Raw genomic sequence first — 25,933 nt, forward strand, 5'->3', positions numbered from 1 at the left:
ATGGACTTTTTTCTGGGATGTCAATATCTTGGATACAGACCCACTCTAGTAATATTCTTTCTGAAGTAAGAGAAATGAAAATTATCAACAACCCTTTTGGTTTGGTTTTTTGGGGAGAGTCATTTGCGTACTTGAGGGCTTTGTCTTGCTCGTAGGAATGCTAATTTATATTTGAGCGAAAGCCCTAGAATAGAATATAAGGACTGGTGGAATTCTTTTTTTTTTTTTTTTTTTTTAATGGGAAGCGGGGGGAAGAGAGAGAGAATCTTAAGTAGGCTCCACACCCAGCATGAAGATGTAGTTGGCTTGATCTCACTGGCCTAAGATCATGACCTGAGTCGGATGCTTATCCTACTGAGCCTCCTGGGTGCCCCGGGACTGGTGAGTTCTAGGGGTCATTAGAGAAAGGCCTAACTGCAGGGCGTTTGTGCTTTAGATACCTCGATTCCCAAGATGGAGGTCTGTGCCTCTGTGGCAGTATCTTGGGGAACCACCACCGGTTGGCCTTCTGGGGACGACCTCTGGAGGGCTTTGACCAAGCCAAGCAGAAAGGCCGGGGTCGCAGCTGGGGTGGGGTATGAAGATGGGGCTGTTGACTTCTCAAGGAGCAGGCGCCACGTACAGACGCAATACACGCAGGGAGTGTGCTTCCATTCCTAACAGCCTGTTTTTAGAATTTTATATTCAGGTAACATTTCCATTGCTTCTCTGCTTATACTTAGAAGAGATGCCAAAGGCAACCTCTGTGCTTCACCTAGCCATTTTCGAAGTTATTTTCATCTGATCCTGTATATTAGAAAGACTCTTTTGCCATTTCCCACTTTTAGGAAAGTTTTTCTCTCTGAATTTTACTATTGGGTATTTCCCCCCCACTTGTTCTTTACTATTTGACATCAGATCCTGTTGAAACGCGGATACTTTTTCAAAGCCAATTCAACAAATAAGGCTCAAGAAAGAAGGCAAAGTATCTCCCTGCTGTTACCCTGTTCTGGAGTGCTTAACCTCCCTGGCACACGGGAAGGAGTGTGTGTGTTTGCGTGGACAGGGAGACATGGGCGCAGCCATCGAATTGGCCAGCCTGGTGACCAGCGAGCCCGCCCCCACGCTTTCCCCCCTCCCCCTCCAGCGCTCACACTCAGGAAGCAGCTGGCTACAGGCCGGCCCTCGCGGCCAAACACACATCCACACTCCTCGCGGGGCCGCCTCTCCCCCCCTTCTCTCCCTCCCTCCCTCCTCCCTCCCCCCTGCGGCCGCGTCCACACTGCGCCGCCCCTGCAGCCCAGAGCGCGGCGCGCAAGGGCACCAGCGCCAGGGCCGATACCGTTGCCCCTCCCCTCACACCCCCCCCAACGCCCGCCCGCAGCCGTCCAGGCTCGCACCGGCGCTCTCCCAGCGGAACCCGCCGAAAGCAATTAGCCAGCATCCCGCACCGGCCCCCAGACGCATCCCCCGGCCCAGGGCGAGGATGAGCAGGACAGGGGAGGCACAAAGTCGAAACTCAACTTTTTAAAAACATTTGCGTGTGTATGTGTATGTGTGGGGGGAGAATGAGCTGATGCCGAGGGTCCAGCCACCCCCCTTCTGCCTCCTCCTCCCCCTGCGGCCGCTGCCCTCGCACACGCGCGCGCACACACACGGCACTTGGGCCGGGTTTCCGCGCTCCGTCCCCCGGCTTGGATGGGAGTTTTCATTTCCGAAGGAGGCAGAACCCGTGGAGCGCGCTGAAGGGCTGGAGCGCCAAGTTACTCCTCGCCAGCGCTGGCCTCTGCTGTCATTCGCAGGCTGGCCGGGGAAGGGACTCGCACGCCTGGCTTTGTTGTGGAAATCCGGGTTACCTGGTAAGTGGATACCAGAGGAACTTTGCTCGCAGGCGGGAGACGGGAGAAACTGGCGCTTGAGAGTGTGGGGGAGTTAACGCTCAGAGACACAAACTAGGGATTAGAAATAGTTTTCCACGCTGAGCCAGTGGCGTTCGCGCGGGTTTAAGGCTACGCGCACCCCCCAGCCCCAGATTTTCTAAAGGCTCTGTTTGTTGAGATAGCAACCCTGGATTAGGAATCAAGCCCTGTTGTTGTCAGTTCCCTAAGAGCACCGAGTGTAGAAGACGGAAAGGAAATCAACAAGGTATTAAAGTTTCTTTAATTAGGAAGAGTTTTTGTTTTTGGTTTTTCTTTTAAACAACAGGGGCCAGAGGGCCACACAATCAAGGCAAGTTACAGGACGTAGGGGCATGGTCCTGCACGCCACCCAGGAGTCCCCACTGAAGGGAAACTTTGGAGAAGTGGGAATTGATGGGGTGACGTGAGGTCCCGCGCGCTCACCCGGGGCTGTAGTTGCGTTTTCCAGTTCCACGTGTTTGTGGAGCTCCACTAAGGCTGTTTTGCATGCCTGCATCTCGCCAAAGACAATGTCCCCATTGCTCCGGAAGGTCCTTGGGTTGGGGGTACGTTCGCTTGTCGCTGGGAGGGGCCGTGACCCGCAGCCGCCAGGACTATAACTATAACCTCCCACGCCGCAAAATGCGCAGACATACTCAGACGCTCGCACACCGGGCTCGTCACTTGCGTTTACATTTTTCTGGGGCCCGACAAAATGTCAGCGCTGTTTGGAAAATGTCTCAGTCTCCGGCGCTCTGTCCTGCTCGCGGCTCCAGTCCCTGTAAATGACCCTGTGTGTATTTTGAAGTCGATCCGGGCCGCTCTCTGGAAAGCGTGAGTGAGCAGCCAGCTCTCTCCTAGACACACACCTTGCCCCAAGCAACACTTAAAGTTAGTCACTGGAGCTGACAAGTCACCTCGGGGATGAGGAAGTTACCCAAGTGTCTGGAAAACTTGGCCCTGACGGATTTGTCATCCTATGGATGATTCAATTAGGTACCTGGAGGGAGAAGCTTTGGGAAAGGTTGTTTCTGGCTTCGCGAGTCGCGCCCTCGACTTGTTGGGGGTGTTAGGGAGGCAAGAAGCGAAAGGAGACCCGAGGGTTGGGAGCTCGGTGGGAGCTGCGGGCCGCGGCTGCCCCGGAATCCCAGCTTGGGCCGGGAAGGGCAGCGCGCTGGTCCCCGCCGCTTGGGTTTCCCAGCCGCGGGCCAGCGGCGGCGCCCTTTCGGCCCGACTTACTCAGGACTGGGTTGCACAACAGGAAACCGGCACGAGTTTGTTTTGTTTTGCTGCGCTAGCTCGCGGACCGGGCGGAGGGTTAGGGTCAGAGGCGGCCGGCGAGTGACGGGGTCGCAGCAGCGCGCCGCAGCTGGGCCCTGTCGCCTCCGCCCTCAGACCCGCCCCTCGCTCCCCGCAGGGGGACTAGTGGCTCGGCCGGGACCTCCACGGGCCAAGCCAGGGGGCGTTGGGAACTGATAAGGGCTGCCCTTCTCCTGCCCTGCCCCAGGCGCGTCTCCCCGCCCGGCGGGTCCCCAGCACCCCTCCGGATCTCTCTAGCCCTCTTCCTGCCTGGAGAGGCTCCCGCCCTTCTGCTCTGTATTCTTCACCCCCCTGCTAGGCTTCCTGGGGTTCTGCGAGGCCCTCATCTCTGGAGCATCTAACCCCGGGGCAGGGGCTGGGGGTGGAGGGTGCTTCCGGAATGGCAGGGAGCAGCGTCTGCTGGGACTGGACTCTTGGAATTGCCGCCCCTTTTACGGAGAAAAGGGCTTTGCACCCTCTCCCCACCTACTTCTAGAACATCAGTATCTCCCCAGAGTCTGGGCCGGGGTGGGGGGTGGGGTGCTGGAGTTTGTGAGGAGAGGGATGTACTGCAGCTCCCCCCAGCGGACCAAATCCCTTTAGTCTTTGGGAACTGGGAATACCAAGTATAGACTGTTAAAGCTAGAAGGGACCTTGGTGATCACCTACGCACGAGGAAGCCCAGACCCAAAGACTTCTAGGGTTTTGTCCAGGCCTTCATAGCTACTGTCATAGATGCCGGGCACACACTCAAGTTTCCCAGTTTCCAGTGCAGAGAGCATTTCTTGGCATGAAGGTGAACTCAAGACAAATGTGAAGTTGCCTTAGGTCCCCACTGAAAGCTTTGATGAGTCATGATTTCTGCCTTGGGAGTTAGCCAGACATCCGTTTTCCCCTGTGTCACGTTCTCCATTAGACTACGCTTTTACACTAAACTGGGAAGCTTTTTTTTTTTTTTTGGTATAAAATTGATTTGTTTGGTTTTAATCCTCCCATTCCTCTTCTTCTCCATCCTCTAATTTTGCTTCCTTGGTGAAGTGTTAAATAAGTGCAACCTGCAAAGGTTTGCAGAAGAAGGATTTGCCCACATGAAGGTTGGGGGACAGCTTGCAGCCATGTAGAGACAGGACTGTGTGATATTACATGTTGTTGCAACAAGGAACATGCCGAAGGTTTAGGATCACATGTAAGTGCACTCCAATCTTTTGGATGTCTTCACTAGTTGTCTATGGCAGCCCTTCTAGACCTGCCACTGCCTTTGAAAGGAAGAGTAGGAGACATTTCTTTTTCAGTTCCCTTCAAAACACTTTTCCTTATTGGTAGTTGAATTCTTTTCCTTTGTTGCTCAGAGGACTCAGCAGATCTTGAGTATGAGTAGTGCAGTCTAAGTGCTGCTGCATACCGCTCCCTGTCTCCTGGTTCACCTTAGGCCAGTTGTGAGAGGGCATCTTTTCTCTGAGCCCTGGTTCTACCCAAGTCCCTTAATAGTAGTTGGTTTGTCAGAGATTGAATACCTGGGGTCTGTTGGTTTGCTTGGAAGTGGCCACCATTCCAAACAGGAAAAGCAAATTCTTGGGGGGTGGGGTGGGGTGGACTCCAGGGTTCAGCTAGTGGGTAAAATTCCTATTGGGCCCAAATAAGCAGGATAGGGTAGGTGAAACAATAGCAAACTAATGTTTTGTACCAAATCTGTCTTCATTCATATGGCAGAAAGTGGTCTTTCCATGGTTTCAAAAGAGAGCTGAGTGTTCTCAGTCTTTGTTTCTCTGAGTGTTCTTTCTTGCTAGTAAATTAAGCCTGAGGACATTCTTTTCACTTTTGTCCCTCTCATATTGTAGGTATTGATCTCTGGAGTTGGAATGTTAATTTGTAATTCTTCCCGAATAGAGATGAAGTACTTCTTGAAGGAGATAGTTCAGGAAGTGGCCTCCCGTGCACATTGTCTTCCCTGGAGAAGTCATTTTCTGTGTTCCTGTAATTATTTTCTGTGGAAGATATTATAAAGAAGGTGGAAATACAGAACTTTACACTAAGTCTGGTTGCTTCATAGACTCAATTAGGATTGAAAATAAAATTAAAAAATAAATAAATGGAGCGTAGGAAATCTGTGCTGCCTTACTCATTCCTGGAGGATGAGACATGCGACAAAACCTTTAAATGACTCTAACATGTAGTTTGATAAAAAGATGCCCAAGTTCCAAGTTTTCCATTTACTTCAGATGGAGTTGACACAAAACCCAAATTTTTTATTGAGCTGAAATAAAATATCCATACAGAAAATACACGTATCTTAAGCTTGATGAATTTTCACGAGCTAAATGCAACTGATTAGCTGGCATCCAGATCACGAAATAGAACATTACCAACACTCCACACACATCTGTCATACACCGTTCCACTCACTATGTTCCCCCCAAAAGTAACCACTGCCTTGACTTCTGACAGATAGATTAATTTTGCCTGTTTTTAAAAATATCTTATGTGAGTGGAATAATTCAATATGTACTCTTGGGTCTGGCTTCTTTTCCTGATGTAACAACCTTCTGGTAGGTCAAATAATTTGGATTTCCCTTTAAACATGGTGGGAATAGTTTAGCTTGCAGAAGTTAGTTGGTCAGGCCTTACTTAATATGATAGAATTAAAGAAAACACTGACAAAACAGAAGCTATATTTTCTATGCTAATGACAGTCTGACCAGGGGACAGCAGATAAGAGCGAAGCGTCCAGCATGAAGCCAGTGCGGGATGAGCAAGGAGAATGCCGAGGAGCTCCTTCCTCCATGACGGCTCCAAATGCATTTGACAGCCCCTCTCTTAGGGTCACCAACCCTCACAACAAAAGAAGTGCCTGGTCTCAGTACTGAAATGACTATGTTTGTTTTCCAGCTTTTAGCTATGATTTTTCATTGTTCATGAGTACACCACGATAAAGGCCAGGATAATGTTTCTGCTCGGAAGAGTGCTGTAGTGTCTGTGCTACTTTTTCCCGTCAAGAGAAAGGAATAAACTAGGGAACGTGCAACTGTGATTTAACTGGCTCCACCGGACACAGAGTGTAGGATTTGTGATCACACGGTTACACCTTACTATACTGGATTTATTTGGGCAATAAATGATAAGTATAGGATATAAATACATAATTATATATTTCAGTCATCCCACATTTTTCAGTACAAATGAGTAGTACAGTATGATAAGTATGAGTGCATATAAATGTATGTAATATATAAATGTAATATAAAAATCCATACATGTATAATACATGTAGTATGAAAAATACAAATTTATAGGTTTAATATAAAACCATCTATGTACATATAAGGACTGGTGACAGTTGAGAGGTAAATTAGACAGGATCCCTAAAGGTAATGAAACACAGACAAATAACTATAAGGCAATGTAGAAAGTTATGAATGTTACAAGAGAGGTATTTCGAGTAAAATAGTTAACATTTATCAGGTCCTTCTATGTGTCAAGCACTGTGCTAAGCAGGTAACATGCTTGGTCTCATTTAATATTTTGTAATTCCATGAACTTATGTATAATAGTATAATTCTAACCATTTTGCAAATAGATACAGATATTAAGAGAGGATCAGGAAAGGCCTAAAGTTGGGTATTTGGGGTGGACTTGGAGGGTAAGTAAGATCTGGATTTGGGGAAAAGGGCAAAAGAAGGGAGAAGGGGAAAGACCACCCATGTGGATGGGACCACCCATTGTAGGATGAGCAGAAACAAGGATCCAATTATGTTCCACTATGGGAACAAAATCAGGTGATTTGTCTGCAAAACTGGAATCATGAGAGCTGTAAGTGGTTGAGAGCAGACTTGAAATGAAGAACGCTGATGGGGCCATTCTCATCTGATGTGATCTCCTCAAGGCCGAGCATGGGAATGGCTGCGCATTCCTTTTAGGTGCAGCAAGCCTTGCTGAACTGCGGATGGGCAGATAGGGTTACAGCGCCAGATCAGACCCTGTCCTGGGGGCCTTGCTAAAGGAATCAGACTTTCTTCCTTTCTTTTTCTTCTTCAAGATCAGATTTTCTAAATATCAGTTATTCCTGAAGTTTCATTTCTAGGCCTGCTGAATACTATACACAGAAAACTAACCAGATGCCAGGGCTGTGTATGAATTCTTGTTCCTCTTTTGTGTGAAGAAATGGATTAATGTTTTCTCAACCTTTCCAGCATGACCAGTGGATTCTACTGCTTTCTGTAACTTGACTGAGTCATTCACATTGGTGTTTTTTTTTTTTCTTTCTTTCTTTTCTTTCTTTCTTTCTTCTTATTTTCTTTCTTTCTTTCTTTCTTTCTTTCTTTCTTTCTTTCTTTTCTTTCTTTCTTTTTTTTCTTTCTTTTCTTTCTTTCTTTCTTTCCTTTCTCTTTCTTTCTTTCTTTCTATAAATATATTGTCATGTTGGTTAAGGCCTAGTCATTGTTGTGAATGTTCATACTTCTGCAGTGATGTCAGTGAACATAATTTAACTTGTGTAAAACTTTTGTCTATCAACACTAAAAATAGTTTTATTGGTCACTTTTAAGCAATAATTACATTGAAGGAAAGAAATCACTCATTTATACATGTGATGTGGGACACTTTGATATGCTTGAGTATTTGGTTTATTGAGTGATGAATTCAATTTTATTTCTAGGATCTCCCATAAGTAGTTATTTATTACCTGTTTGAAAGGATTGTGATCTTTAACTTTATAAGTAGTTATTCATATGGACCAAGTAGTCATCTGTACATGAAAAATGACAAAGAATGCACTTTGCATTTGCCATATTTTACTACATATGTATCTCCTCCTATGAGGCTGGAGGTTTTGTTTTGTTTTTGAAAGAAAGGTCTCCAGCCAGTTACTCTTCTTTTATATTTCTGAAGAGGCCTTTGTGTCTCAAACCATGGCCGTGTGGAGTTCCCTCTTTTCAATTCAGGTAATTAATTCAGTGGTGACATCATAAGGAATGTGTTCATTTTTCCATTTCAAATTCCTCCTCATAGGATCTGATGGTAACTCACATTAAGAACACATTTTGACAAACTCACTTCTCAAAGGCAATTGCGTGTTAATTTAAACTTGTCCCCCTTTAGCATTGTAAGAAGGAAGTTCTCTTTCAGGGAAGGTCCTCTACGTTCTGCAACGCGGAATCACTACAATTGTGGGTCATTTCGATCCTACTTCTGTTAGTTGGTTGATTTTTGATGTTTATAGAGCACAAGTGATCGAGTGATATTTACTGAGTCAAATGCACAGTGAAAAGATAGCAGTGGTAGGAGGATAACCTTGTACTGGTGAATCCTTATGTTTTATAAAGCTAAAAATAATGAATTTTTAGATCCTTTGCTCATTACGGCTGTATTTTGGTGTTTGTTTTACTTTGGCTGTTCAACTCTGTACCCGCACCTTTTATTTGTGTCAGGTGCCTGGGCAGGCAAACAGTCTAAATGCTTTTGTAGCAGTGGCTTTTATATCTTTTTGACTATAACTCACCATAAAACAGTTTTTTCATCTTACTCAATATACACTATACGCATTGAAGATATTCAGACATGTACACCCACAAGTAACTGAAACAGAACTGTACTTAACCATTAATACAGTTGATGTACTCTGGTAGCTTCTATTTTGTTGTAGTCAGTTCTGTTTCATTAAAAAACACTTTTTCCATTGAATAATTGATTTTAGAGCCTACCATCGGATTGCAGCCAGTTTGAGAAACACTGCTTTAGAAAGAGCCCTTTGTTAAACATAGATCTAGGAATTTAGGGCCATAGCATGGTTACCTTTCTGAACATACCTATGTTTGCCTTAAAAATCTTTTTGGTTCCAAGTTCATTCTCATTTTGTGTGATTGCTTACAGTCCTAATTATTCCCCTCTCCCTTGACATTTGTGATAGGGTCACAGATTTCTAGAACTTTCTGTACTCCTTGATGACTTAATGATTGAGGCTAAGTAAATGAAACATTTGTAGGTAATTACTACTAAAAGTAGTGATATTCGGTAAGCTAGGGGGGTCTGAGAGTTGTATAGATGTATTGAAGTATGGAGAATGGATTCTAAGAGAGGTTACTGGACTTTTAATATTGCCCTCCAGTAATATTTTCCTGAAGATTCATAATTTCTTCCAGCAATCTGTAATCACCCTCTGGAGGGTTCTCAATTCTGCTTTGATTTTTAAGTTAGGATTGACTAATTTAGAGAATAGATTCCTGAAGTGGACTTGATCATTTCTTTTTCTCCTACTTCCGTCCCTCTTCCCCTTTCCTCTTGCTCTTCTTTCCTTTGTCCATATTTACTACCTGCATTTGGCATATTATAGCCATTAATTTGAATTTAAAAGGGCACTGCCAGATGTTTTACTCCCTGCTTAGGGAAGATTATTTTCATTGAGAAAATTTTATAAAATATAAAAATAAAAAAAAGTGTATATCTCTAGACAGCTAAGGGTTGAAATCCACAGATAAGACAATCAGGGACTGTTAGATGGGATCCATAATGTGCATTATATTATCTTTTCTGAGTGGTCTTTGAAAGAATGGTCTTGAATACCTGAAGGGAATAGTAATTTGTCTTCATATTTGTAATTGATATAACTCAGCACTAAACCTCTTTGATTTGTAAGATTGTATCTTATTGGTGATTATATTGCTTGAATAATGTGTGTACATCTTAGTGTTCAGAATAAATATGTTAATATTCTTAGCATTCCTGACATCAAACCTGGACAGTGCCTACATGACCGTATATTCTATACGTGGTAGCTACCAGGTGTAACCTCTGTAAGTTTGTGCTCGGTGTCTCACTACTGTGGAAATATCCCACCCAGCCGTTTCTGTGTAACTTCTGCTGTGAAGTCTGTGAATCTGTCGGTCTCACTGAATAAAGTTATGAAACCACGGAAACGATCAACTCCACTTTGTTGTGGGTTACTTTATCATAACATAGTACCCTTCCTTTCAATTTAGAGAAATGATACTGTACACATCCAATGCGTTTCCTCTATAATATCCTCCAGTTCCACAGGCACATGTTTGCACTTTCCTCTTGTTAAAATTGCAGACAAGAATAATTTTGATTTATTGGTTTCATCTAATATAGCCGTGTTTATATTGTTGCCAATAAAATGACTTACACGATTGGTTTTTGTTTATACAATCTTTTCTGAGTAGTCAGTCACCTGTGTTAGGACAAGGTACATTCTGCTGATTAAAATGAACTCCTGGGATCTAAGAACATTCAGCTCTATCTGTCCTTGATTGAATTGCAAAATGTGCTTCACACTGCAGCCGTGCATGAGAATAACTTATATTATCTGTCAATAGGCTTTTCATTTCTATATTCTTCTGGTTACAAAAGCCGTAACCAAGAGAAGCGCCGGGGAATAGCTCGGGTCTATTAATGATCAAGGCTGCGATGTTGAAAAGGCAGTTAATGAAATTATAGAATCATTAACCTGAAGGGAAAAACATAAGAAGAATCGATAAAAACCCTATTTTAGATGGCTTAGATGTATATAAAAGAAACAGCTCAGGAGCATTTTTGTTTGCTGACCAGTATTTTGTGTCTCATTATTAGGTTTTCTATGCAGGGTAAGTAAGAAACGCTTGTGGCATAAGGACTGGAAAATATAACAAAGGCTAAATGTAGCCTAAGGAAATGAAATGATGTATGAAAATTAATAATTAACTGGCTCATCAGATGAATTATGACTCTAGATGAGTTTATTAATGATATTTACTAAGAAAGGGCTTTTGGCTGTAAATAGGCATTATGGAACTCGTGTTTTTGGAATTTTCTTGAATGGCTCAGTTAACATTGCTTTTCACTTGTTGGATCTTTTAATCTGAGACACAGTGTCTGGAGCCTTAGGTAGAAGGTAGAGTCATGATTTTGTATTTTGATCAAAGTCATAGCTTTTCCAGAAAACCAGTAAAATTATTAAATGGTTTTGTGCCTTAGTTTCCTTAGGAGTTAAGTAATTTCCTTTCTGACCTGACTTACAGGAGTGTGTTTTGGAGTTCGAAAGTGGTCAACAGGAAGATTTATTAACTCACGTTGACTCATTTGACAGAATGAACATTTTCATTGTTTGAATGGACAGAGCATTAAAACTCTAACTGTATCAATATGTGAGATCCAAAGTACCCTAAATTTGTACTTCAGGATGTTCCTTGCTTTTTCTTTTTCTTCTCTTTTTTCTGTTGACATCTTGGGGTAGGCAGTGGGTGAAGGGTGGAGGAGAAAATAATTCTGGAGAACTTGAACAATTTTTTTTTTTAAAGATTGTTATTTATTTATTTGACAGAGAGAGAGACAGTGAGAGAGGGAACACAAGCAGGGGGAGTGGGAGAGGGAGAAGCAGGCTTCTGGTTGAGCAGGGAGCCTTATGCAGGGCTTGATCCCAGGACCCTGGGATCATGACCTGAGCCGAAGGCAGATGCTTAATGACTGAGCCACCCAGTTGCCCCCATTTTTTTTTTTTTTTAAGAGAGAGAGAACACGCGCGAGAGAGCAAGGGAGGGGGGTGCAAAGGGAGAGGGAGAAAAGCGGACTCCCCATGGAGCAAGAAGCCAGATGTGGGGCTTGATCTCAGGACTCTGAGATCAGGACCTGAGCCGAAATCAAGGGTCGGGTGCTCCACCCACTGCACTACGCAGGTGCCCCTTGAATAGGTTTTTAAATAGAAGGATGCTCTGCCAGTGGAATCCTACCAGTTAGGTTTTGATATTGATTAGCTGTGATTTCGCTTTTTGGCAAAATGTAGGCAAATTTAATCCTGAGGTCCATTTTTCAAGGTAAGTGTTGTCTTTCAACACACTGCTGACGTGAGAACCTCCTCTCAGCTCTTGCTTTGACGGAGTGGATGAAGATTACTCTTTTTGCTTCCATGTCTACCCTGTCCTCTTGATTTGAGTGCCATAGGTATAAAATCTATGTCTTTATCCTTGATCATCTTAAGTGGGTATTTTTGATAATCTTCCATGTCTTAATTATCTGGAGGATCAGAATTTCAAGAGACTGTAGTGATTATCATCAACGTCCTTGTTTTATGGATGAAATCTGTAAGTCCAGAGAAGTTATAAATGATTTGCCAGAGGTAGAACTCAGGTGTCCTGACACTGTGACTCATTAAGGATGTGTCTTTCTTAAAAGTTAGCAGTTTATTCCTTTTTTGTTACTACGTGGACTTAGGCTTATAAATGATCATATGGCCTTGCTAAAAAGTATATAAAGTACTATAATAGCGATAGATAAAATTGATTTTTAAATTCTAGTCTCTAATGCTTGAAAAATCTGTTGGCATAATTAATGTGAAAACTGGGTTTATTAAGCATATTTTCACCTAGAGTTTATTTTATTTTTGTCTTGAGGCTGGTTTTCTTAGCTTATACGCCATCGCCTTACTGCTGTTTCTTTATGGCATTAATTACTTTACTTTCTGGTTGTTGTCTTTTTAGTAATAAAATTTAAGTGCATTTTTGTTATTGTTATTGTTACTTTCAACCTAAAGCTGTTTAAAACAGGACTGCAGTTTATAAATAAAATAAAATGAAAGTCCAGTTTGACAGGCTGGTATGAGTGTCTGATACTTAATTAACTTCTCAGCACGTTAATTATTTTTCTTGCAGTCTCACTTTCTTAATGATCTAACCTAATGCTAAGTACCTACTTACGTGTTTTTATCCAGATTTTTGATGAGAATTCCTGCTTGTATATGATCTTGCTACCAAAAAGACTCCTTTGTTTTTAAAAACTTGCAAGTGGGCAGAGTCTGCAAATCTACAGACACTTGTCACATGGACTCATGATGACTCATAGTGCCAGTCATGTTGGATGATTCTTCATTTTCAACAAATTGCCAGCGCAACATATATACTTATTTATTTTGTTTGGTGCTGAATAAGTGCTCTCTTCTGCAGGGTTCAGAGTACTCAGAAAACATGGTTTTATGAATGAGTGGAGAATAGATGGCCAACATCCTCTGGCAAAGCACAGAGACATGAAATGATTCTTGCTTACAGTCAACCCACAGCTCAAGAGACCAGCTGATAATACACTGGAATTCTTAAATGGACACAGCAGGAAGGGCACTGGGATTTTTCCAATGTGAAAAACCAAAATCTTACAACCGGTTTGATACTAGGGTTCATTTGTTATTGTCCCATAAGACAACTTAAGTGATAAGGTTTGGCTGGACGGGGTTTCCTTGTCCGTTCTTGGCGACCGTAGTGGAGGGAAGGGCAGGAGATGGACCTCAGAGCATTTCTCAGGACTGGATGGCCTGGCAATGTGAAATGTGACAGACTGATAGAATTCTTAATAAAGTGGAGAACTGGTAAGGAGGAAGACATTCCAAATGTTGTATTGTTAGTAAATTTTGAAGTTTCTCAGCATTCGGGCACACACAGTAAACTTTGCAGAGGGCACAGTGAGTGCTTGACTAGAAAATCAAAAATATTTAATTTTTGATAAAATAGTTTTTGATTTTTTAAAAGGATAAAGAAAAAAAAAACCCTCTTCACAGAGAGTTTTCCTTCTGTGCTGTTCTGTCCCTAATGGTGGATGAAGCCATTTGTGTGGATGTTGGTTGGAAATAATTGTCTAAGATGTTGAGTAGATCATGCAGATAGAGTAGGAATCATCCAGTTGAGAATATCTGACCCCTACTGCTTTGCACTCAGTCATATCTCCTGTATTTGTTCAGCTTTGGCTTCTTTTCATGACAATCATATCTGTGCAAAATAATACAGAGTGTGAGTGTGTTTGTCAATCAGTTGGAGTAGTGACGCCCAGTCACTTCCTTGACTCTGTGTACATTTTGGGGAGCTCTTGGTTAAGGGAGGGAAGCACCTTTCCTACAGATTTGTAACCAGAGAGTACTGACATTGTGATGTCCTGTGTTCATGTCGGTGCTGTTGGTTTTCTCTTGCCACTTGAGGAAGGGGGTGCTGGGATGGCAGACGGAGCTCTGTTGTGGAACTGTGGTTGAAGTGCTGTGTGTAGTGTGTGGTGAACATACTTCCTTTTAGAGGGTCTCTTCTTTCGGTATGCTTTCCGTAAAGTGTTTTGTACAGACTTTTCCTTTTCTAGGATCTTAATAGAAGGTGAGAGTATTGTGATGTTGCTTCTGTTTCCATCCCCATAACTCAGAATCATTATGGAACCAAGAGTTCGATGCTGCTGTGATTTATTTGGACATGCGGATATATGACATCTTTGCGAGAATCTCAGACTCCTATTTTTACCTTTTGTAAGTCTAGGGACTGTGAAAAATTTGCTCTTACGGTAAAAATCAGAGGTGGTTTAATATCCTCATACTCTCATTTAGAGGCCATATCAGCCTTTTGCTTGTTTACTGGAAACTTTGGAGCGTTGGTCTCACAGCTCACAAAGGTAGTGCTTTGGGTTTCCCAAGACTCACTGTAGCAAAAGTGAACTAGTATGGACAGATCCTCTGGGGAGCAAAATAAGTTTCATTTTGCAAGCTGGTACCAGTTGATTGGTTGTCGTTGCCAAGAGCACTGTATTGAGAAGGGCTCAGTGGCAAACAAAACAATACAGTGATCCATAATCCATGTCTACCGCGAATGCAGGAGGGAAGAGTGCCTGCCAATGAACCATGTGTTTGATGACCCTGCTTTACATAAAAGGCCGTTTGGCTAAGAGTGCTTCTTTTCTTCCTGGTATGAATGCTACACAAGTTGAAAACTCACTGTGACTTATTTTCATTTTTACTTTTAAAAATGCCTGCATTTATTTTTTTAAACAGGCTAATAACCCACACCATGGATAACTTATTGGACTTTGCCTGAAAGGAGTCATTAGTGCCATTGGATATTTGACCATCCTGGCCACAGGTTTTTTCAGAATGAATGGAAGGTCATGCAGCATGAGTCTCCACCGGACATCAGGAACCCCACAGGGGCCCGGGATGGTCAGTGGCCAATACATTCCTCCCATCCGAGCCCACTCTGGGACTCCTGGCCCCTCGTCCTGTGGCAGCACAGCGAGCCCTGCCATCGGAAGCCTTGCTAACAGCCTTCATCTCAAGATGCCCTCGGGAGGAGGGATGGCTCCTCAGAGCAACATGGCCGAGAGCCCCCTCCATCTGCCTGCCTTGAGCCCCAGGAGACAAGTACTCACCAATGGGAAGCCACGATTCCAGGTCACCCAGGCTGGAGGCATGTCAGGGCCACACAATTTAAAGCCAAAGCAGCAGGAGTTTGGAAGTCCTTTTCCTCCAAATCCTGGGAAAGGTAGGATTGTCTTTCTGGGATCTTTTAAAAGTGGAAACGATTTTTTTTCTCCTCTCCAGATCCTTCTCTGCAAGCAAATCTCATGGAAAACTACAGGACTGAATGTCAGGATCAATTCTGATGGTCTCACAATGCTCTGTAGCCTCCCTGGTGAGGGGGTGGATGTATAGGTGCATGGGAGGGTGAGGAGGCCACAGTGGTAAACATGATACCTCATGGAACTGTGAAGCAGAGTGGAAGGTGAGACAGAAAGAGCAGAAACAGGGAGTGAGGGTGGGTGGTGGTGGTGGCGGCAGGCAAGACCAGTTTAGCAAGACCCTACCCTCGGGATGCATGGAGGGACGGGATTCCCTGGGCCATGGAGGAGGGGGGCGGCCAGAGCCGTCATCATGTGGGTCAGGTGCTAGAAGAAAGGTTTGGAAAGAAAAGGATGAAAAGGGAGAAAGCTTAACAGCCAATAAAGTGAGGAATTAGCACATAGAAATGATAAAAAATTATTCCAAGAGCAGAACCCCTAAGTTTTGTAATACAGCTGGTGACAAGAGGGAAGGAAGCTAGAAGAGAATAATGAAAGGATGTATTTTTGGGCTTGTGGAGAACTAGAAAACTTGGTTAATTTGAAATGCAGAGAGAGTGTACTTTTAATTCAGTTTTTGAGTTCAGTGTTTCAGTGTTTAATTCAGTGTTTGAATAATGTAAATTTTAAATCATGGAATAATTGTTGGAAAATAGCAAATTATTTGAATGACTCACTCTCTCTAGAAACCGATGTTGACTTAAGGAGTGATATTGCACATGAAATGTGTATTTGGGCCAGAAAAAGGAAGAGTGTGTATTTCATGTAAATACAGCTTTGTTATGTAAAATAGCATAATTATATATGCTGTTAGGTATTTTTAGCATCTGGTTTTTTTTTTTAATTTTTTTATTGTTATGTTAATCCCCATACATTACATCATTAGTTTTAGATATAGTGTTCCATGATTCATTGTTTGTGCATAACACCCAGTGCTCCATGCAGAACGTGCCCTCCTCAATAACCATCACCAGGCTAACCCATCCTCCCACCCCCCTCCCCTCTAGAACCCTCAGTTTGTTTTTCAGAGTCCATCGTCTCTCATGGTTCTTCTCCCCCTCCGATTTCCCCCCCTTCATTCTTCCCCTCCTGCTACATTCTTCTTCTTCTTTTTTTCTTTCTTAACATATATTGCATTATTTGTTTCAGAGGTACAGATCTGAGATTCAACAGTCTTGCACAATTCACAGCGCTTACCAGAACACATACCCTCCCCAGTGTCCATCACCCAGTCACCCCATCCCTCCCACCCCACCCCCCACTCCAGCAACCCTCAGTTTGTTTCCTGAGATTAAGAATTCCTCATATCAGTGAGGTCATATGATACATGTCTTTCTCTGTTTGACTTATTTCACTCAGCATAATACCCTCCAGTTCCATCCACGTCGTTGCAAATGGCAAGATCTCATTCCTTTTGATGGCTGCATAATATTCCATTGTATATATATACCACATCTTCTTTATCCATTCATCTGTCGATGGACATCTTGGCTCTTTCCACAGTTTGGCTATTGTGGACATTGCTTTAGCATCTGGTTTTAAATGTTTATATTAAGTGTGTACACTACTAAATAAAATTACTAGCAGCCTGAATAGCCATTCACCATTAACTCATAACTCACCCAGTTCAGGTGAATAATTATTTTTATCCTAAAAGCTGTTTTAGTGCCGTTGTATTCTTCTGCATGGTATAAATGGGCAGGTTAAGAAAAAACCCTAAACTATAAAACCTTAAAGTATGAAAAGCTATATATCTAGCTTTTTTCTTTTCTTATTTATTTATTTTGGTTTAGGTTTTGTTTTAGATTGTTTTATTTCGTAGACCTACTGATATTTAGTATAAGTATAGGAAAAACTTTCCTTGGGGGTGCATCCAAGATAGCACTATCACTGTCAGGTTGCTGCGTTCATGGTGTGGCAAGCTACAATGGCAAGCTCGTGTGTTTGGATTTTCAGGGGCTGAGGCCCAGGAGGATCTTTCAGCTCTTGCTTGTCTAACGAACTGTACGTAGCTTGCTTTCATCACATATACTTGTGTTGAATCCCGGCTGGCATTATTAATGCTGATAATATTAATAACTTCTATTTATCATGTCATAACTGGGCATGTGTCAGGCACTGTTGTATTGAGTGCTTCCAATATAAAATCTCAGTTATCCCTCACAACAGCCCTGAGTCGTCTGCTACTGTTGATTAACTGATAAGGGAGCTAAGATCTAGAAAGAATAAATAACTTCAGCATTGCCATCGGTAAAGAGTTTGGGGATATTACTTTGATGGTGAGCAGAAGTGGTTATGATTATATTCATAGTTAAAAAAGTTATGTGTCCAGTAATTCAGGGATAGTGAACTCTCAGGGTTAATACATCTTGAACTCTTGCAAAAATTAGTGCTGTCCCCTGGTTCTCCTCTTTCCAACTTTCTGGCTCCTTGCTCAGCTTCCAAGCTTACGGTGCCTGTTCCGGATCTGCATGGTCGGGGTATGCATGAGCATGGGATAGGGGTTGAGGATAACTGTATTATTATCCCCTCTGGCCTTGTAGCTTGGGTACCGCTCCGGATCGTGCCAGCAGTGGCTGAACGTGTCCCTTTCAGGTCTTGGTTGACAGTTCCTAAGCTAAGCCAATAACTGGTTGAGAATGATGATCTAGTAGGACTGTTTGAACTTCATCCAGTCATTTACTCAACAGATAATTATTGAGCATGTATTATCGGTGAGCCACTGTTCTGGGGATACAGTAGCTAATAAGACATAGTCCTGGCCCTCAAGGAGTTAGGAGAATTCAGACGAATAAATGGGCAGTTAAAGTGCACTTAGGGCTCTGATAGGGATACATTGATGGCAATAGGGCTACATTTGCAGGGTTCCCAGCCCATGCTTGATCAGTGGATCCGGGAGGACAGTAGGATATCTAGGCAGACACCTGGAGGGTAAGGAGCTAGACTTGCGATCATGCCAATTGTGTGTGTGTGTGTGGGGGGGCTGTCTGGAACTCATTCTGGATAGACCGAAAATCACCCTCAAAACCTGCAGGGGAGAGATCATGGTGTGTTTCATTAACTTCTGCCTGATTCCACGGTGGGGGTGTAGGGACTGTGGCAAGAGACGAGACTGGGGAGGGATAAGCAGAGGCCAGATCAAGGTTATGGAGGAGGCGCCAAGGAGTTTGGACCTGTGTTGAGCACACTGGTGAGCTGTGCAAGGGTTTTAACTGTGGGGATCATGTGATGGGATGATGTGATGAACTTGAGGTTGACATCTCTCTCAGGCTTTTTTCATGCAGTACTGACAGTGCCCTGACCCCGAGGGATAGTACCGAAGGACCTGTGACTGCGCGTGTATTAGTTAGGGCTCTCTGGGGAAGCAGAACCAACAGGAGATGTATCTGTGCCTGAATGTGTACCCGTCCCCGTGTCTGTACCTGTATCTGAATAGATTACGGAGGCTGGCCGTTCCCAAGACACGGGAGACGAGTCAGCAAGCTGAAGACCCAGGCCTGCTGATGCTGTAGGTCTAGTGTGAGTCTGAAGGCCTGGAACGAGGAGAGGCGATGGTGTGTATTTCCCTTCTGAAGGACAGCAGGTTTGAGACCCAGGACGAACTGACATTTCAGTTTGAGTCCAAAGGCAGGAAAAAGCTGATGTCCCAGTTTGCAAGTGGTCATTCAGGGAAGAATTCTTTCTTACTTGGCGGGAGGTCAGCCTTTTATTCTCTTCAGGCCTTCAGCTGATGGGGTGGGGCCTATCCACATTAGGAAGAGCAATCTATTTTACTCAGTCTACTGATTTAATGTAAATCTCATCTGAAAACACTCACAGAAACACCTGGAATGGTATTTGGCCAAATACCTGGGCACCTCATGAGCCATTCAAGTTGACATATAAAACCAACCATCGTAGTGGGGTACCATTGCTTGGGGCCAAGCACAGTTTACATGGTGGCTGAGAAAATACATTTTCTAAGCCTTCAGGGTGATTATACCATCTCTCAGGAATCCAGTGGAACTGTGTACAGAGAATATGTCATTTAAGGATCGCCACACAGACAAATATCTGACTTGAAGACTGGAGAAATCTCCAGTGGGAGCCTCATGAGAAATATAAATTTGATTGTAGTATTTGTGTTACTTAATTAAGGATTGAGTTCTACTCAACTTGAAAACTCAAAAAACAGTGACTTTCACATCATGGAGCATGGTTCTCAAATAGTGTGCCAAGGACACTGGAGTACCACAGCAAACTCAGGGGGAACCATGGGATAATTTTAATTTTGAAGGAAACAGAAGGATTTGTGGCATCCTTTGGACTCCAGGCAAACTACTAGCTTGAGGAGGTTCAGGGTTTCAACATTAGATTGCACTATATCCTTTTAGTGATGTCATATCTTTGCAAAGCTCCACTTTTAGTAGTTGTGATGAAAAAGCTAGTACTCTGTAGGCCAAAAGGTGGAAGCAACCCAAGTATAGGCAGATGAGTGGATAAAGAATATGTGTGTCTTATACCTACAGTGGAATAGTATTCAGCCTTAAAAAGGAAGGAAAGTCTGACATACGCTACGACATGGATGAACCTCAAAGACATTATGCTAAGTGAATTACGCCAGGCACAAAAGGACAGATATTGTATGATTTCTCTTGTACAAGGTACCTAGAAGAGTGAAATCATAGAGACAAAAAGTAGAACGGTGTTTGCTGTGGACTGGAGGGAGGGGAGCATGGGAGGTTAGGTTGAATGGGGACGGAGTTTCAGTTTGGGAACATGAAAGAGTTCCGGAGATGCATGGTGCGTGATGGTTGCCCAGCAGTGTGAATGTATTTAATATACACTTTAAAAATGGTTAAGATCGGGGGTGCCTGGCTGGTTCAGTTGGAGGAGTGTGCGACTCTTGATCTCGGGGTCCTGAGTTCGAGCCCCACGTGGGGTGTAGAGATTACTTCAATAAATAAATAAACTAAGATAAAAAAATTGGGTAAGATGGTAAATTTTATGTTATGTGTATTTTATCACAGTAATAAAGACAAGCAAGTTCTAAGTGAAAATGAGTGTGGAATGGGAGCTGAAGGTGGTGGTATCAGTCTGATTCCAAGAGCTGAAGTAGTAGAGGGCACAGTTAGAATACACATCCCATCAGTAATACTGTTATTTAAGAATGAAATAAAAATACTTTTATTCTTAATTTATGTACATTATTTTTTTCAAACAGCTAATAGGTTGTTAGTACATAAATACTATTAAGTTGCTGGCACCTAACTACTTAATGAGGGGTAGTGTTAGTTGTTCCTTTTGGCCTAGGGGCACCATGAAAAAATTACTGAGACGCTAAGAATGCCATGAACTGCAGACATTTGGGAACCTGTGTCACAGGAGTTAATTGTTCTCACACAAAGAGCAGCCCGGGGTCGGGGATGCTGCTCATGGTGAGAAGCTCAGGGATGTCAGGTCCACGATCACGGAGCCTCCCTTCGCCTTTCCCCCACTCCTGCTCCCGCTGTGGAGTCTGTATTCTGAGAAGAGTGAAAGACGAAGGAAGGACAATAGGCAGAAGGATGAAAGGGATGACTCCCTCCAAATTGACGCCGTTAATTGGCTTTCCCAGGAGCCCCACCCAGCTATTCCCTACTTAGTCAGTCGAACATAACTTACTTGTAAATAAAACTCATTATTTGTTCCAGAATGTATCTTTATAAACAAAGTTAGATTTTATCTTATTTTGTATTATGTCCTTTTATATTTTATTTCACCTTTTAGCTTTTGCTACCTTTTTCTTTCTCAACGAAGTCGAACCACTATAAGTAAGTTGCAGACATTCTGACTCTTCACCCCCAAATTGCTAAGCAGGTGTCTTCCATGTTGTACAACTAGGATACATGAATCATAACCAAGAAATTTAACTTTGATACAACAGTATTGCTTATATAGAGTTATATCTTAAAATAGAATAAATATTTAAATTCCTATTCAAATTTTCATAATATTATTTTATATTTTATTTTACTTATCATTACTGTTTTCCCCCTCCTTATAGCCCACGTGTCCTCTGTAGCTATTCTTTTCTTTTGATTCAGGATCCAGTCAAGAATCCTGAATTATGGGGCACCTGGGTGGCTCAGTCGGTTAAGTGTCTGATTCTTGATCTCAGCTCAGGTGTTGATATCACGGTTGTGAGTTTGAGCACCATGTTGGGCTCCACGCTGGGCACGGAGCCTACTTAAAAAAAAAAAAAGAAAAGAAAAGAATGCTGCATTACATTTGGTTGTCATGTCTCTTTAGTCTCCTTTTTTCTAGAATGACCGTCTCCCCCTGTCTTCATGTTTCATGACAAAATATGTTGCTGTTTTAGAGTTCAGGTCAGTTGTCTTGTCTCACAACTTGGTTCATCTAATCATTTCCTCATGATTAGGTTCAGGTTAAACATTTTTGGTAGGAGTACCACATAGGTTATTTGTGGATTATATATCCTGGGAGCACTGCATGCTCATTTGTCCCGGTATTTGTGATGCTGCTTTCGGTCGTCTGGCCAAGGTGGTGTCACCAGGATCTCTGCATTGTGGACACTTTCCTTTTCAAAATTAATACCTGATCTTATACAAATATCTTGCTCTTCATCAGTGATGCTTGTGTGAATCAGTTACTACATTATTAACTGCGTAACAGTGATTTTCTGATTCCAGTATTTCTTCTGTGTTTATTAGTTGGTATTCTTCTGGAAAGAAGAACTTCTGTTTCTCCTTTTTTTGAGAATCACCACAGACCCCATGTATTCTTTTTAAAAAGTCCCTGTGCCATAATTCATTAGCATCACTGTTCTTTTTGATGCTCAGATTGTCCCGGATCTGGCAGGTGGGAGCCCCTTCAAGCCGGTCCCGATGTCCTTTTGTTATGTCCCCATGAAGCACTTCCTTGCTTTCACATAGAACGAGGCATTCCAGACCCACTAGTACTTCCCTGCCCCAGACATGCAATCAGCCATTTTCCCTAAAAACTTGGGTCCCTTTTAGTGGGAAATCCTTGGAAAACCGGATGAAAGCATGTTTTTCTTGACTCTGGGGTGTCATTGCTTCTGGGCCCTATGTGTGGACAGAGTTAGGAAATCTGTCAGAAGGTAATGAGTTCCAGTTAAAATACAACATTACAGAGTTCTTCCTCACACTTGCTCGTTGTGCTTGTGTCAGTGGGATCCCTGGTTCTCAGCAACGTCCATGGAGTTGCTTATTGGTTCTGTCCTACAATAACGAGTTACTTTTAGATTTACGTTTTAAGATAGTGGAAATTAGTTTTAGAAATGATCTTTTTACTACATGTAAATGTTTCATGTACTGAGATGAGCATGTTTGTGTTTATCTGAGCCACCGAGTGAGCATGGAGGATGCCCCACAGTTGGCAACTTCCAAGCCCTGCTAGGACTGGTGAGTACAGAATCTCAGTTATATTGTACCAATAATGGCTTTTCTCTCTACTTCCTCTTCCACAGTTATGAATTGTAATTAGACTGGTAGAAATGCATTTTTCAAAGCATCTGGGAAATCAGTTTTATGATCTCCACTTTAAGCACATTTGACACAGCTATTTAAATATTTAAGACAATTCCACATTTGCAGTACCCGTAGGACTATATAATTGGGAAGATTTTTATTGTAAAGGTTTTTTATTTTACTTTAGGGCCTCTGACATTTCTTGTGGAGCTCTGCCGTCCTTGGAGACAAAGGGAGTTAGTTATTCATTAGCGCTTGTGGGTTATTCATTATTGTTGGTCAGAAAAAGCAGAATGATATCAACAAAGGACACTAACTAATTGGGATTAAAAAACTCTTTTGTATAACTTAAGGCTGGTATCTCTTGTAAAGACCTGGTTTTAAAAAAATAACGTATCGTGTGAACCTGGGAGGTCTAGAAACTAAGTGTACTTTAAATAATAGGTCAAGTTTTATTTTGATTTTTTCCTGTTTGTGGTTTGCTAATTCAATTGGCTATAACCTGGAGCTTAGGTTAGAGCTTGATTCCTTAGTGGGTCAGCTAGCTTCATATTTTTCCCCCACTGCCACATTATAAATTTTAAAACATTGTCACTGATTTAGAATGTTACTTTCCTATAATCATTCCTTTACTTGTGTTTATTTCTGGACAAACAGACAATGAAAAAAGAATTTGCTAACGCTGGCGAGTGAACTGTATTGAATGTTGTCATGTTAGCACCGGGGCAGGAATCGCAGCTGGGATCTCACATTCTTGAAGAGATGCAGTTGATATATTAGCTAATGAAAGTTGGGGCAAAATACTTGGTTACTTTTTTTTTCACTTCTGCTTTTTAATCATTTATATTTCCTTGCACTTCTAATGTGGCTTCCTGCAGAATTAGAGCAAATAAAGTTAATATTCCATAAAGGGTTCCAAAAATAACCAAACCAGTCAGAGACCAAAGGCATTATTCCAGTTGAGGTAGCCAGGGTTTTCATTTCGTCTCGCCAACAAGGCAGGTGAAACACAATGTTTACTTTTGTTTACTCTTTGGGCTCCACAGGCCACACTTCGTGTGATTTATTGATGCAGCGTGTAAATCAAATTGATGATGGATTTCCAAGTATTACTGATTGGCAGGCATGATTTGTTCCAGTTATAAAAGTGATTTGTCAGTCTCACAGCATTCCACCTTTAAAAGAACATATTCCATTAGCACTCCCCGCCCCCTAGACACACCTCAGATACTGTAGGACACCAAGTTGGAAGGTACCATCTGCTAGTCACCTGTAGCATTTTGAGAGGGAACACAAGCAGGGGGAGCGGGAGAGGGAGAAGCAGGCTTCCTGCTGAGCGGGGAGCCCGATGCGGTGCTAGATCCCAGGACCCTGGGATCATGACCTGAGCCAAAGGCAGACGCTTAACGACTGAGCCACCCAGGCGCCCCACACGTGTAGCATTTTCTTTTTCTTTTTCTTTTTTTTTTAAAGATTTTATTTATTTATTTGACAGAGAGAGAGACAGCTAGAGAGGGAACACAAGCAGGGGGAGTGGGAGAGGGAGTAGCAGGCCCCCCTGCGGAGCAGGGAGCCTGATGTGGGGCTCGATCCCAGGACCCTGGGATCATGACCTGAGCCGAAGGCAGACGCCTAACGACTAAGCCACCCAGGCACCCCTGTAGCATTTTCTTAGACTGTTAAATAGCAACAGCTTTGGACTTGCACAGAGCTTGGCCCAAACTTGCATATTGATTGTCTCCTATGATTTGATCAAAGGTTCCATCCCAGCAGGCTGGGCAAGTGTGATTGGCCCCATTTTAGGGATTGAGAGACTGAGGCTCGGTTTGCTGGAGATCTCATTCTCTGTGTGCTGTGTGGGTTGACTCAGAGTGGGACTCCACAGTCTGAGAGCTCCTGCTGTGGGAGTTCTGAGAAGCCTTGTCCGCAGTCTGCCTTAGAGTTTACAGTTGCTGCCATTCCAGAACGAGTATGCGTACCGTTCAGCTGCTGTCTCCATCCACAAGCTGAGGAAATGGGCCCTTGCTCCTGTTTTGGAAAATTGGGCTTGACAATTTCCAATAACAGGCCCTTCTGAGCAGAGAAGGTGGTGTCTACCTGGGCAGGAATCAGGCCGTCTGTGTGAGGCCCCCCGAGTGACACGAGTGTGTGCAGAAGTACTGACGTACTGAAGTAGCTTCGCACACCTCTGCTTATGACGTCTTTAGACCCGGGCAGGAGGGTATCACGAATATGAATAGATTCGCTACTTCTGACCCATCAAATTTTAAGGATACAATGGATGGTGACTTGTATTTAATACCTATTTTTATGGCTGCCTTATTTGAATAATGAAAGAAATAGAAGGCCCGTAATTGACTCTGACATAATAAACAAGTTAAAAAATGAGACTTGTGTGGGAGCTTGTTAGTCAAGGATAGGCTGAGGCCAGCAGCTGTAGCATCCTTGAGGAGCCGGTTAGAGATGCATAGTCTCAGGGCCATCCCAGACTGACTTACTCAGGTTGTGTCTTTTAACAAGATCCGTGGCACAAGGGCAACTTCATGGCTGTGTGAGCAGGGACTGAATAGGGTCCCGTGCTTGGAAGGAGTGCCCCGTGCTTGGGGTCTAATGCTCTGTGACATTCTTACTGATGTTATCTTCGAATTTGTGTATTTTAAGTGAAATCCTCTGGGCCCCTGGAGAATGTGTGGGGTGCTTGGAGTCTCCGTTCGTGTGCGGTCCCCCATCCTGCTAGGATAGCTACTGGTTCCTCTGTCCCTGCCCAGTATCTACTGCTGCCCTCTGCCTCCAGTGCGGACTCAGGCATGAGGGTGGGGAGGTCAGGGTTTGGTGCATATGCTGTGTGTGCCCAGTCCATGTGAGGCTCTGGGCACCTTTGAGAGTCTGTACTTACCCTGTGAGTATCCCCATGTGGAAGGAGCTCAGTGGTAAATAGCAAATTAC

The 25,933-nt window shown here is 43.2% G+C and overlaps 1 protein-coding gene across 7 annotated transcripts in view; it reads left to right on the top strand.

The window, feature by feature from the left end:
- The first annotated feature begins 1,366 nt into the window (after positions 1–1,366).
- Positions 1,367–25,933, top strand: part of GLIS3 (GLIS family zinc finger 3) — a 439,369-nt gene continuing 414,802 nt past the window's right edge. For 6 of the 7 annotated variants that reach the window (XR_013443988.1, XR_013443987.1, XM_078062285.1 and 3 more), the window contains exons 1-2: positions 1,707–1,838; positions 14,953–15,439. Coding sequence is in view for 5 of the 7 variants with exons in the window: in XM_078062285.1 (XP_077918411.1) it covers positions 15,052–15,439 (388 nt within the window). In the remaining 2 variants the exon portion in view is untranslated. Of the gene's footprint in view, positions 1,839–14,952; positions 15,440–25,933 lie in introns of all 7 variants that reach the window. The other variant, XM_078062287.1, reaches the window with a different exon arrangement.

This window comes from Halichoerus grypus, chromosome 14 (genome assembly GCF_964656455.1).
Source record: "Halichoerus grypus chromosome 14, mHalGry1.hap1.1, whole genome shotgun sequence".
NCBI classification, from domain to species: Eukaryota; Metazoa; Chordata; class Mammalia; order Carnivora; family Phocidae; genus Halichoerus; species Halichoerus grypus.